This window comes from Micrasema longulum, unplaced genomic scaffold, assembly GCF_059751315.1.
Source record: "Micrasema longulum isolate JH-2025_06_02 unplaced genomic scaffold, ASM5975131v1 h1tg001909l, whole genome shotgun sequence".
Classification (NCBI taxonomy): Eukaryota; Metazoa; Arthropoda; class Insecta; order Trichoptera; family Brachycentridae; genus Micrasema; species Micrasema longulum.
The window spans coordinates 39,508-51,616 of NW_028279083.1; the positions used below are offsets into that span (position 1 = coordinate 39,508).

At 39.5% G+C, this 12,109-nt stretch overlaps 1 protein-coding gene across 7 annotated transcripts in view; it reads right to left on the reverse strand.

Moving 5' to 3' along the window:
* unc79 (UNC-79 domain-containing protein) overlaps positions 1-12,109 on the reverse strand; it is a 65,205-nt gene that overhangs the window by 22,247 nt on the left and 30,849 nt on the right. For 4 of the 7 annotated variants that reach the window (XR_015824545.1, XM_088238516.1, XM_088238515.1 and 1 more), the window contains 7 exons: positions 11,212-11,355; positions 10,383-10,561; positions 7,489-7,598; positions 6,441-6,620; positions 4,762-4,995; positions 4,307-4,397; positions 1,105-1,238 (listed from right to left, as the gene is read on the reverse strand). Coding sequence is in view for 4 of the 7 variants with exons in the window: in XM_088238516.1 (XP_088094642.1) it covers positions 1,105-1,238; positions 4,307-4,397; positions 4,762-4,995; positions 6,441-6,620; positions 7,489-7,598; positions 10,383-10,561; positions 11,212-11,355 (1,072 nt within the window). In the remaining 3 variants the exon portion in view is untranslated. Of the gene's footprint in view, positions 1-1,104; positions 1,276-4,306; positions 4,398-4,761; positions 4,996-6,440; positions 6,621-7,488; positions 7,599-10,382; positions 10,562-11,211; positions 11,356-12,109 lie in introns of those variants that run through there. The other 3 variants (XR_015824546.1, XM_088238518.1, XR_015824547.1) reach the window with 3 other exon arrangements.

Below are 12,109 nucleotides of genomic sequence, written 5' to 3' on the forward strand. Positions count from 1 at the left end.
TAGAATTTTTTCCGTTTTTGGAACAAAATTTTTGATTTTTGAAAAAGACCGGATAATGTCACCACTTGGCTGATTAAATTGCTGATATGAATTTTCCATGTCAATTATCTATCTATTGCTAGTCCTATATATTTGACACGTTCAATTTCAGTTAGTCGTTCATCATTTATGTGAGCATCTATTTTATGTCATTTTTTTCTAGATTCAAAATATTGCATTTTTTTTCATTAAGTGTAAGGGGTTCAAACTGTCAGTAGGGTCACAGTGAGTCACATCTAGCTGGATGGTGTGATTCTATAAAATGCTGCAAACGCCCAGTTGCATTCCACCGGCAACACTACTGACTAGTCCTACTCGTTAGCGTCCACGTCGCGAACCCCGGACAATGGGATCACACTTATAACGGTGTGATCGCAGCAGATAACGAGAGGATGAAAGGCGAGTTTCTGGCGCCTGCAAACCAGAACCAACCAGCTAAGGGAAGGTAACCCCGACAGAAAAATCCACCAGAGAAGGCAACGGGAAACCACTCTGGTCATCTTTTCCCAGGAATCACTATGGCGAATACATACAATAAGCAGTTGTCCTGGCTGCGGAGTAGCGCAGGACCGAGATGCTTTCGGCGTAGTGATCGCCAACGTCGGGGGATCTGACAAGGCACCTCAAGAAGAAGATATAAATCAATATGGCGAGTACATCTAACGAGCAGTTGTCCTAGCGTCGGAGTAGCGCAGGACCGAGATGCTTTCGCTGTAGTTATCGCCAACGTCAGGGGGACCTGATGAGGCACCACAAGAAGAAGTAAGTAAGTTTATGTTTGTCCATTTAGTCAGCATAGTAAGGTCTTCGTTTATGTCATTGTTTGTTAATACGTAGCTTACAGGCTGCTCGCTAATTCCTGGAAGATGGTAGATGCACATGCGTGGTTACCGAGGGTTGAGGAACCTTCTGTTCCAGCAGCTTCGTGTCCATTTTTACCTGTATTGTTTCGTTTTAAGAGACGCAACATTCCCGCACAATTTATTTTTACATGAGCGATATAAGGTTTGATTTATCATTTCGTATTTGATTAGAAGGTAAGGCGACGCGCGACGCCCAACCTACCTGTAGCGGCCGAGAGCGGCGTTGCGGAGACGGGGGTCTTCAGGCTGTCGGGGGAGTCGACGTGCGCCGCGGCGGGAGGGGACTCCAGCAAGGCCACCTGCTTGGTGAGCCGGCGGGGGCTTGTACCCCTGGACCTGTCGCACAATTGAATCCATCCATGTTATTATGGTCCTTAAAATATAGCATGATTAGAATGACAGTTGTCAGAAAAACTAACGACATAACTTTGTAGTAACGTCTAAGAAGTGATTTATATTGACATTTATTTATTTATATTTCAATGCTTGACATATAAATCAACATAAATATATAAAATCAGCTTTAAAACTAAAATAAACATAATTATGAACAAAATTCTTACAAGGTTACATCATTTAGCAAAAACGTTAGTGACAAATTGATCAATGTAATTTGATAGAATAAAAAAATAATTCGTTTGATAATGTTCATGAAAAAAGTACAAATGTTTTATTATTTGTTGAATAATTGTATTCAACACACTATAATAGGCTTGTTTTTGCGTTTTTATTTCAATTTTCGGAAACAGAGTTTCATGTTTGCATGAAAAAACTGATAAAATCGATTTGATCAGTACAATGTTATAATGTTACACAGTGCGTAAAGTGGCCACTTAAACCAGCCATTGACAGGTCATAAGCCCTGTAAATGCCGAGACTTCCATATTTCCTTCTTAAAGGTATTCTCCATCCCTGTTGTAATTTGATATTAATGACTCCCTAGCGGGTTAAATCCAGTATTTTGTCTACAAACATTTGGACAATCTCAAAATATTGTAATTCAAAAATGACATTAGCAATTAAATAAAATTTTCCAAATTTTATTTATTTGCTGATGACTTTTTCTGCGAAAAAACAAACTTCTTTGGACTGTTCGAAACTTTAGTACGACATTCAAAATATTATACAGGGTCTTCCAATAGGGCCTTCCAAACTAAAACAGTTGATAGCAGCCATATTGTTGGAGCGACATCTGTCACATTGGCTGTCATTTATTCAGTCGGTTTTGCCAAATTACCGTGGACGGATATAGCGTTCAACAACACATGCAAATTATAAAATTCTTTTATCAAAATGGGTGTTCTGTTAGGGCATCGTTCCGTGCGCTTTGCCCATTTTACGGTCGCCATAGGCATCCTATCAAAGGGACTATTCACAGTGGTGGATAAATTTGAGTCCACTGGTTCGGTTATCAATGAACCAACACCCGTACGTCAACAAAACGCATGCCAAAAACATCACCTCTGTCCGTGAGAGTGTACAGGAAAAACCTAGGCAGTCGATTTTGCGTCGCTCACAAGAACTCGGCCTTTCGCAGACCACAACTTGGCGAATTTTGCATCGTGACTTTGGCCTGCATTCGTACGAAATTCAACTGACCTAGAAACTGAAGGTAAACGACCCTAGACAACGACGTGTGTTTGCTGAATGGACTCTGTAGCAACTGCTACAGAGTCCATTTCAACTGGAAGCTGACCCTAATTTCCAAAGAAAAATCATCTTTAGCGATGAGGTCCATTTCTGGATGAATGGGTACGTCAACAAACAAAATTGTCGAATTTGGGATGATCAATCAATTTACATGAGATCCAAGAGCGTCTAATGCATCCCGAAAAACTCACTGTTTGGTGTAGATTTTGGGCTGGCAGCCTCACCGGTCCATATTTCTTTGAGAATGAAGCTAGCCAGGCCATCACCGTCAACGGTGAGCCCTATAGGATGATGATTACCAACTTCTTTTGGCCGAAATTGGATGATATGGACACCAACGACATGTGGTTTCAACAAGACAGCGCCACGTGTCATACAGCTCATGCCTCATTGGACATTCTGCAAGAGTGATTTGAGGGCATAGTTATCTCACGTGGAGGTATTGTGAACTGGCCACTGAGATCGTGCGATTTGACCCCGTTAGAATTTTTTTGTGGGGTTTTCTGTAGTCGCAGGTCTATGCAAATAAGCCACAAATCACAGCGGTCCTTAAAGCCAACCTAACCCGTGCTATCGGTCAAATTCAGAGTGATTTATGCGCTAGAATCATGGAAAATTTGACATTTCGGATGCACGCCACCCAGAGAAGGCCGTAGTGGACATTTGAACGATGTTATATTCCATACATAATGGCATCAATAGACTTTTCAAACGAATAAAAAAATTCAATGATATCTCGCACACGCTTTGTTTTATTTCAATTTAAAGATAGGAAGCGCTTAATGAAAGACCCTGTACGATGGAGTAAACGAAACAAACTGTTCTTCAATGTCTCTAAATGTTCTGTCATGTCGTACACAAGAGCGTCCAAAACACTTTATTTCCGTTATATCATGGATGGAGTACAGCTTGAACGACGTCCAGGGATCGCGGGGTGCTGTTTGACGCTAAGTTATCATTGAATCCACATATAATATCACTATGCAGTAACTCCCTTAAAATATTTGGATTTGTTCTTAAAAATTTGCTTATAGAAGGTTCTGAAAACATTGTATAATTTCGTGGTAAAAAGTCGCTTTGAATTTAGTTCCATCATTTGGTCGCCAAATGAAACCACATATTCCTTGAAAATAGAGAGGGGGTAGAAAAATTTTCTGCGTTATCTGTATCTCAGGGAGTTTGGATATTACCCGTGGCTTTTCCCGACTGACTTCTTACTAGGAATGCTGGACTACCAATCATTGTTGGGGAAAAGGGATATTCATTAGCGTGTTCACTTTTTTCAACTCATCGGTGGTCGCATACATAACTCCGATATTCTGAATGAATTTGGTCTATTTGTCCCTGATAATTATCTTCGACTAAGGCTACACAGGTTGTTCTACCTACTACGATGCAGAATCAACCTACCGACGGCTATGCCGGGCGGTAGAACGATCGTGTTATTCAATCGTATCGCCTCGGATGTCGATATATTTCATGACAGTGGGATTTCTCTTAGGGAGGCAATTTCCAAAGTGTTTACATGACCTTTTTTTTCTCTTCTGTTTCTTATTTAATCAATCTGATGTGTATATTTTGTATTGTATCGAGAATGAATGAAGCGAATTATCTTGCCTTCATGTAACAAAAATGATCAAGATACGCTGCAATTGCACCATCGGGAGCGGAAAGGGAATGACGATGATGATGAATCTATATTTTGTTTAATGTGGGAAATTGAGTTTTACAAATCGGGATGTAAAAATATTTACCTGGATGAGCCTTCCCCGGAAGATTGGCGAGCGAGGGTGTCTCGCTTCATCGCCACGTCCACCCGGGAGCGATCCTTCTTAGTACCGTTGTCTGGAAAGTCGGAGTCTAGGATTACTGATGGAAGTGATCATGCATAAAGTGCTGTACAATATTTTACATTTATTTACTTTCGTATTTACCGAAATTAAAAAGTGGCGAGTTTATTTTTTAATTACTGGTATCTCCAAAAGAACCCAGGAATTTCCAGAAACTAGACATAAGAGAAAGACTCACATCCGTGTGCGAAAAAATAATCCTGCAGTTCTTTGAACATAAATTTCCAGGGGGAACTTGACAAAATCTAGATGGCGCCAAACTAATAATAAACAAAAGTTTATCAGGGCGTTTCTAATACTTTACGTTAGTGACATGCATCAACGGCGACATGGCGTATCGCGGCGACGCCCCTCCTTACCTTGGGGGATGCAGAGTCCCTCTCGAACCCGGTCCACCAGTTGCGTGAAGCCGTCCTGGCCGGGGGCGTACTGGCCGATGTGCAGCAGGCGCTCCGGGGCGGGGATGGGCAGGCGGGGCGCGGCGGGCGGCGCGCGGGCGCACGGCGAGGTTGGCTCGCTGGACGGGGGCTCGCTCGAGCCGCACGAGAGAACCTCCATCTTGGAGAGGGGAGACTCGGGCGAGGCGTATGCGGCTAAACCAGATACAAATTCAACAATACACCGGAACCTCTTTACACGGGGTATACATTCCACACCGTACCGTGTAGAACAAGTATATTAAAAATACATTGCACTGTATACACCTCAGAGTAATAATGCGCTAGCTATAGAGGGGCCCTATCGTTATTTTGCATAGAAGGAATCCGTTACATATTTTTGGTTAGCGACAACTTCACTCTGCTGGTGGCCATTTTGTTTTGACAACAGACGCGTAACGGACGCTTTCGTCGTTTGTAACTTGGATATTTACTCGATACAATAAATAAAAATGGTGAATTGCAGTATGTTTGGTTGCAGCAGTAGGAGTGTCAAAGGTGTACATATTTAAAAGTAATTACAATGCAAATAAATATCGATTTGGCAATTCTCGACCTGTAGCTAACTTAATACTTAATAGTCGTAGAATGATTTTTCTACGTTTGGGCTCTTCTACAGCATGCGCATTATTACTCAAGTCTACAAAAACGTAGAAATAACATTGACTATATATTTATGTTTAATTTGCTGAATGGCTTAATTGATGTACCATTGTTACTGGAACAAGTGGCATTCAATGTTCCGATCCGCCAGTTGTGAAATATTAATGTGCTGTTCCTCGATCAACACAGCACAAACTATGGCTCGCATGCACCAATGTCCCGATTGTGTCGTATTGTAAACTCGAGACAAGATCTGGACTTTTTTGGTGTAAGTCTTTATAGATTTAAAAAATCACTAAGATAGACCGGATCTTGTCTTGAGGTAGTATTTTTTACTTTTTTGGCAATACTAGAATAATATTGAAATAAATAAAAAAATAAAAATTTACCTTCTTTTTTTATTTTAAATTTTAAATTCGGAGCTCGATTGTTGTAAACTCCTGAATCTTATTAACTTCAAAATACTGAATCGAGTCACTAGAAGTACGGAGTTGTTTGCAACTACGAGTACATACATAGGTACTAACTATGCATGACACTCTCCTATTCCGCGTTTACATTCCTCGGCCAACAAATTTACTTTGACATAGACATTTTCAATAAAACAATTATTCATTTTAAAATCTTCTTAAATGCATTGTTTAAAACTAATTATTAAATCGTAATAAAACTTTCTTTTTCATGCAATTTTTTCTTTGTTTTTGATGTGTATTATTATTATCTTATCTCGTTGTATTTATTATAAGAAATTGTATTTACCATTGTTAGAATGGACTGCATAAGTCCGTCAAATAAATAAACTCGGCTTGGCAATTTGTTCCAGCCTGAAACCACCCTGCTGGAAAGGAGGTTTTTCTCGGGATTGAGATGGATAAAATCGGGGTCGATAGAGCTTCCAATTACGACCCCGTAAATTGGTGTTCGGATGTTATCGGTGACGATGCAATCAAATGTGTTTAATTACAAAATAGATAAACATGTCAAATAAGATTACTCACACATTCTGGTAGAGGAGCCTATTGGCAAAAGGCGTTCTACGTTGGGTGCCGGCAGGGGGCGAGGGGGCGCTCGGGGGTCCGGGGGGCACCAAGCCATGCAGGGCCCCTCCCCGTTAGAGGGCGGAGCCGTATCGGGTGACGACGACGCAGACTGATACCCCGACAGACAGCGCGGCACATCTAAAGCATAGAGTAATTGGATGGGGCTGCGCTATTTTTTACTTATTTTTTGAACTTACATATTCATTAGAGCAATTTACATTAAATTATTTATACAATAGCTTAATTTAGTAGTAAAAGTATATTTACATATTTTTTGTTTTTGCTGGTGATCTAAACTGCCTAACTGGGTATAGCTTCCCCGTTCCAAGGCAGAAAATAATGTTTTTTTTTAAACTTATTTTTGTCATAAATATCATTTGCTGGGTTAAAAGGTTACTTGATATGTCTTAACTAAGAGATGCCAGGTTTTGAATGGGTTGATGCTGGGCAATTCTAGGATTAGAATTAATCTATGAGATATGATTTTCTTTTGAGCTTGATAGGTTTGAATTTTTTAATAGACGCCTAATTCAGGGTTTCTACGAAACGGGAAAAATAAAATTAAAAGATTGCTCTGTGTGGACTGTTACAGAACAGCTGGTGGATGGGTGGCGACGGCTCTGATTTTTCTGTTTAACTTGTTTTTCCCAATTTAATAACAACTAATGAACTAACATACGCTATCGCCCATCAGAATCGGGAAAATTAGATTGAGGGTGAAAGACAAATTGACTACATATACTCGGATGCATTGACGTCGATAGGGGCATTGAAAGCAGTAAATGTGAATTCGATATAAGAATATGAATAAAAGAAAAGTAATTAACTGTTCCTTAAAGCGTAAAATTTGTTTTTGCAATGTGCGGATCTGAAAAGAGGCCACGAGACCTCTAAAACGGATCCGGGTAAGTGGGCTTTCAATGTGCCATTGACACATTGCACTATCATCCATATCCCAAAAAAATTCAATTAGAACATGTCACACTGGATTTGGACAAACACAAACCTGAGAGGCGTTTCTGCCTTCCGAGGGCTTTAGGTGATCCGAGGGCTTTAGGTGATCCGTGGGACATGTCTGATTTCTCTATACTCATCTCAGAAATCACTCTTGGTTTGCTGCATGTTAACAATAGAGACACATTTTAGGGTATTCAGTATTAGGAGGACTCAAATAAGATAGGCCCAAGGCAAAGTCCGGAAGGCGTCCTAACAAAGCAAATAAAAATTTGTTTTGTATTACAGTCGCTACGATTTTTTTTAATTTCGAAAATCCTCACCGAAACTTTGGAATTACACCTTCCGCGACACCACGGGTTCGAGTCAAGGAGTTGTTCCGACATTGAAAATTAGAACCCCGTACAATTCCATTAACAAATTATTTGTACCAGCTATATTTTAAAATATGCAAAACTTCAAAAAACATGAATTTATTTATAAAACACTTTATTTTCGGGTTGGGCTGGAATTCCTCATTACATAGATGGTGGGCTACCGAGAGACGGTAATAATATTAAAACTAAAATAATATATGTTGTAACGATTATATTTCATCCTGCCCCATTTAAGCAGGGCGTAACTAGGCACGGGTCCAAATAATATTTTTGGTATGTTAAAATTCAAGCATGGCAATACCACGTCAGACCGTGCATTTTGAAAAGCAAAAACCGCCCGTGACAAGCGAAATAAACGAGTAACTTAACAAAATCTAAGATGTATTTTTTTTATATCATGGGAGCATCGTCTTACGGCATGCAAGTACTATGTAATTGAATTTGTAATCGTATTGTTGTTTCAATTTGCCAGAACACGGAATCTAATGATGCATTTTTGTCCATAATTATAGGCTTCCTAAATACCCCATTTTATTTTTTTAATATTTAAAATATATGGTATGTTACCATCTTTATAATGGATTATCATTACATCTGTCTAAATCTTGACAATTTACATCAATTTTTATATTTAAAATCTGAATTATTTAACCCGACGCCGAATCGACGACAATAAGAAGCTTTATTTAGAGGAATGACGCGAACAGCTATGGCTTACGCTAAGATGTTGGCCGGATGTACCTTTAAAAACTGGAACCTTTCACATAACACTCCGGCTATTTGAAACAGAAAAAAAAACTTTGAATGTCTACAAAGAAGATTTTAAAGAATTTAACGTGGATGATTGTGTCAAGAATCAAATATTGAATATTTATTTTCATTTTCATTTAATTTCCAAATCATTTGCAATTTGGTCTTCTAGATTTTATATTTAGCTAGGGAAACGCACAAAACTTTATAATTTTTGCTTGTAAGAATAAAATTATAATTTCGAGAAAATGCCTTTGTTATTTTCAATTACCTGGTCTACATATTTTAATTAGCAATACGCAGTGATTATTGAGACTCCGAGATTGTTTAATTTTTGAATCCTATATTTTTATCTTGATTCTTCACACATCTTGTGGGAAGGTCGGACATAATTACTGTCCACATTTTGGAGAGATTCTCATCTTTACTGGTTGAGCAACACTGGTGAATAGCGTATATTTTGTGATGGATTTGATCTGCATTTAATTGTTTGGCTCACTTTTTGCATTGTCTCACAACAATGCACAGAGCGTAGCTGTCAACCAATAAAGGCACCATTTAATTTTTCTATATAAGAAAGTTTTAATTTTTCTATAAACCTTTGAAATCTGTTGATACATTGAGTGTTGGCACTCTTTTATTTTTAAAAAAGACGCTACAATATATATATATACCATATGTTCAAAAATAAATGGGAATTTCTAATTTGAAATGCCAGCGCTGCATCAACTGGTATTCTTTTTTGAAGCCACGTTGACAGCACTGCTATTGACAATCTTTCTAAGTTTGACGGCGATCAGATGCTCAGTATTCTGTCAGCGTCTGTTTAAGTGAAAAGTTGAAGAAATCCAACCGAGGACGCTTAAAATCCGTATACAACATTGTAACAGGAGACGAAACTCTGATATATTCGTATGAACCTGAAAGCAAACAACAGTCTACTGTTTGGGTGTTTGGTGATGAACCTAATCCCACTAACGTTGTTCGTTCACGGAGCACTTCCAAGAAAATGATCGCTTGTTTCTTCGGTTGTACTGGACACTGGACACGTCGCAACCCTTGCTTTAAAGGATCGATGACCTGTTAATGCTGAATGGTATACGACAATTTGTTTGCCGACGGTCTTCGATGAAATAAGGAAAAACAACAAAAAACGTCGCACCATTCTTGATCACGACAATGCCAGCTCCCATAAAGCATGTCAATTTGAGGGCCAATCCATCCTTCATCTTGCACTGTGTTAATGGCGAATAGATCTACGAAAAGCGGGAAGATCTGTCTTGAATAATTCCAAGTTGTGCGACGAATTGCCTATTCTATACATTTTGGACATTGGGGCATAAAAACAAGAGTTGCTCCTAAAAGATTTGATAAATAGCAAGTTTTGACTTCTGGTGACACAGCTGGGAACATAAATAGAAACTGATTGCAACAGAGATGGGACACCACTTGTGGCATTAAGTATTTTGAAAATGCATATAAGGTCCATCTCCATTCTACGTTTCTCCAATGTAGATAGATTAAGATATTGCTGTGTTTCAACATAGGAATAATTACCAGCCACTTTTCTTAGAAAACGGGGATGAAGTACTTATACTTACGGAGTACTGAACTTTGTAGATATCTTTTATTGATTTTTTTATTTAAACGCTTCGCTAATGTTGTTTTTATTTTGTATTACTGTTGATAACCTAAATAAATACATCACTCGACCCGTGAAGTGCAAGCCGCAGAGACATCAGGAGCTCACGATGCCCTGGTATTTGTGAACCCGGAGTATGTTGTCTAAGAGAAAAAGTCTACGAATGAAATTACTTACTTGACAGAGGGTTCCTTGACGCTCCCTCCCTGCCGTATGGTGACCTGGGCGCAGTGCGTCTGCCCGGAAGCACCACCTCCTATAACCTGAATGGAGTGTGGAGACTTGGAACTCTTCACTCCAGACACTTTCACACTCTCCGACTCCCCGATAGACTTTGCAGGAACCAATTTCCCGACCTGTAATGTTTATCATGTTGGTTTGTCTTTAGATAAAACCTAAGGATGTTTGAACTGAATGAATAAAGGATTCAGACATGTTGTTAAAGCAAAAACAATCCCAAAATACGGTACACAAGCCCCTCCTAAGCATTTTCTACGATGGGACAAACTTCAGAAGTAACCAATTTATCTTCAGTTCATTGAAAACATTCCATTTTAGGACACAAGAGAGTTGTGATATTTGAAGTGATAACAAGAGGGTTGATTGATATGCACACCCCTGGGGCCTTGTGCTGGACTCATTCGTATGAAGAATCGCACGCAAATTGACGAGTGACAGTATTCTCGAACCACCCATGTGAGTGAATTCTATTAAAAACCAGTCAAATTTACGACATTCACAATCGAATGTGACATCAGTGGTTAGTGTCGCGGTCTCAAGGATCCGAGGTCCGAGGCTCAAACCCCACTCTACCGCAACAAGATTTGTTTCATCTCCTACCAGTCTGACGATGTTGGTCACGACGAAACTCGGTCACTGATAAAAATTATAAATAAAAGTTTGTACTTTTTTTATTATTAAAATTAAAATGCTGTTCCACCAAGAAATGTCAGTAGGAAAACTCAATCTACTAAAAAATTTATATTTGGGTTAGGTTGACAAAAACCTGGTTGGGTAGCCTGTTGTGGCCGCGGCTGGAGGCCTGCGCCACGGCTATATGCTTCAGCTGCTGCTGGTCCGTGGCCGACATCAGGCTGGACGTCACCATCATGCGCACTCCCTCCTTCACCCCCCACTTGTGACTGTCGCTCTGTAAATTGAAGTATGTTACAATGTCTCTGGGTACGCACTGAACGAATATTATGCGCTGTCCCTTACCTATCGAGGGAAGTAGTTTAGTTACCCTTCTAACCCTCGGTGTTGTAATTGTCAAACGTAGTACTAACAATCCTATCACTGTAACTTGCTGGAATTGAAGCAGTAGTGTCCTTAAATAAGCTGTTTTAATTGCATTGTTATGGAATTAATATTTTAGTGACTTGTATCAAGGGCATCGGAGTCAAGTAATTTTTCGAAATAATAATCTGAAAAGTATGGTAAAAGAATTATACGAAGCCTCTAGAAAGATCGGTCTGGAAATGAATATGGACAAAACCGAGATTTCGAGTCCAATACCTAGCAACATATGTACCGGAAGTAAAACTATCGGTGCTGTTGACGAGTACTTTTACCTTGGGCATAAAACCAAATTGGGAAAATTTAATCAAACTGCGGAACTGCCTAGACGAATCAGGGTAAGTTGGGCTGCGTTTGGAAAGCTGAAACACGTTTTCAGAAATAAGGAAATCCCAAATAATCTGAAGGCCGAAGTCTACAATATACGGTCTTGAAACCATGTCACTCACTGCTAGAAGTGTTCACAAAAATAAGCGCACTCAGCGATTTATGGAAAGACAAATGTTGGGCGTCTCTTTAAAAGACCAGTAAGGAATGAGGAGATAAGACGCCATACGACGGTGACCGATATCGCAGAAAGAGTGGGAAGACAAAAATGGCAGTGGGCT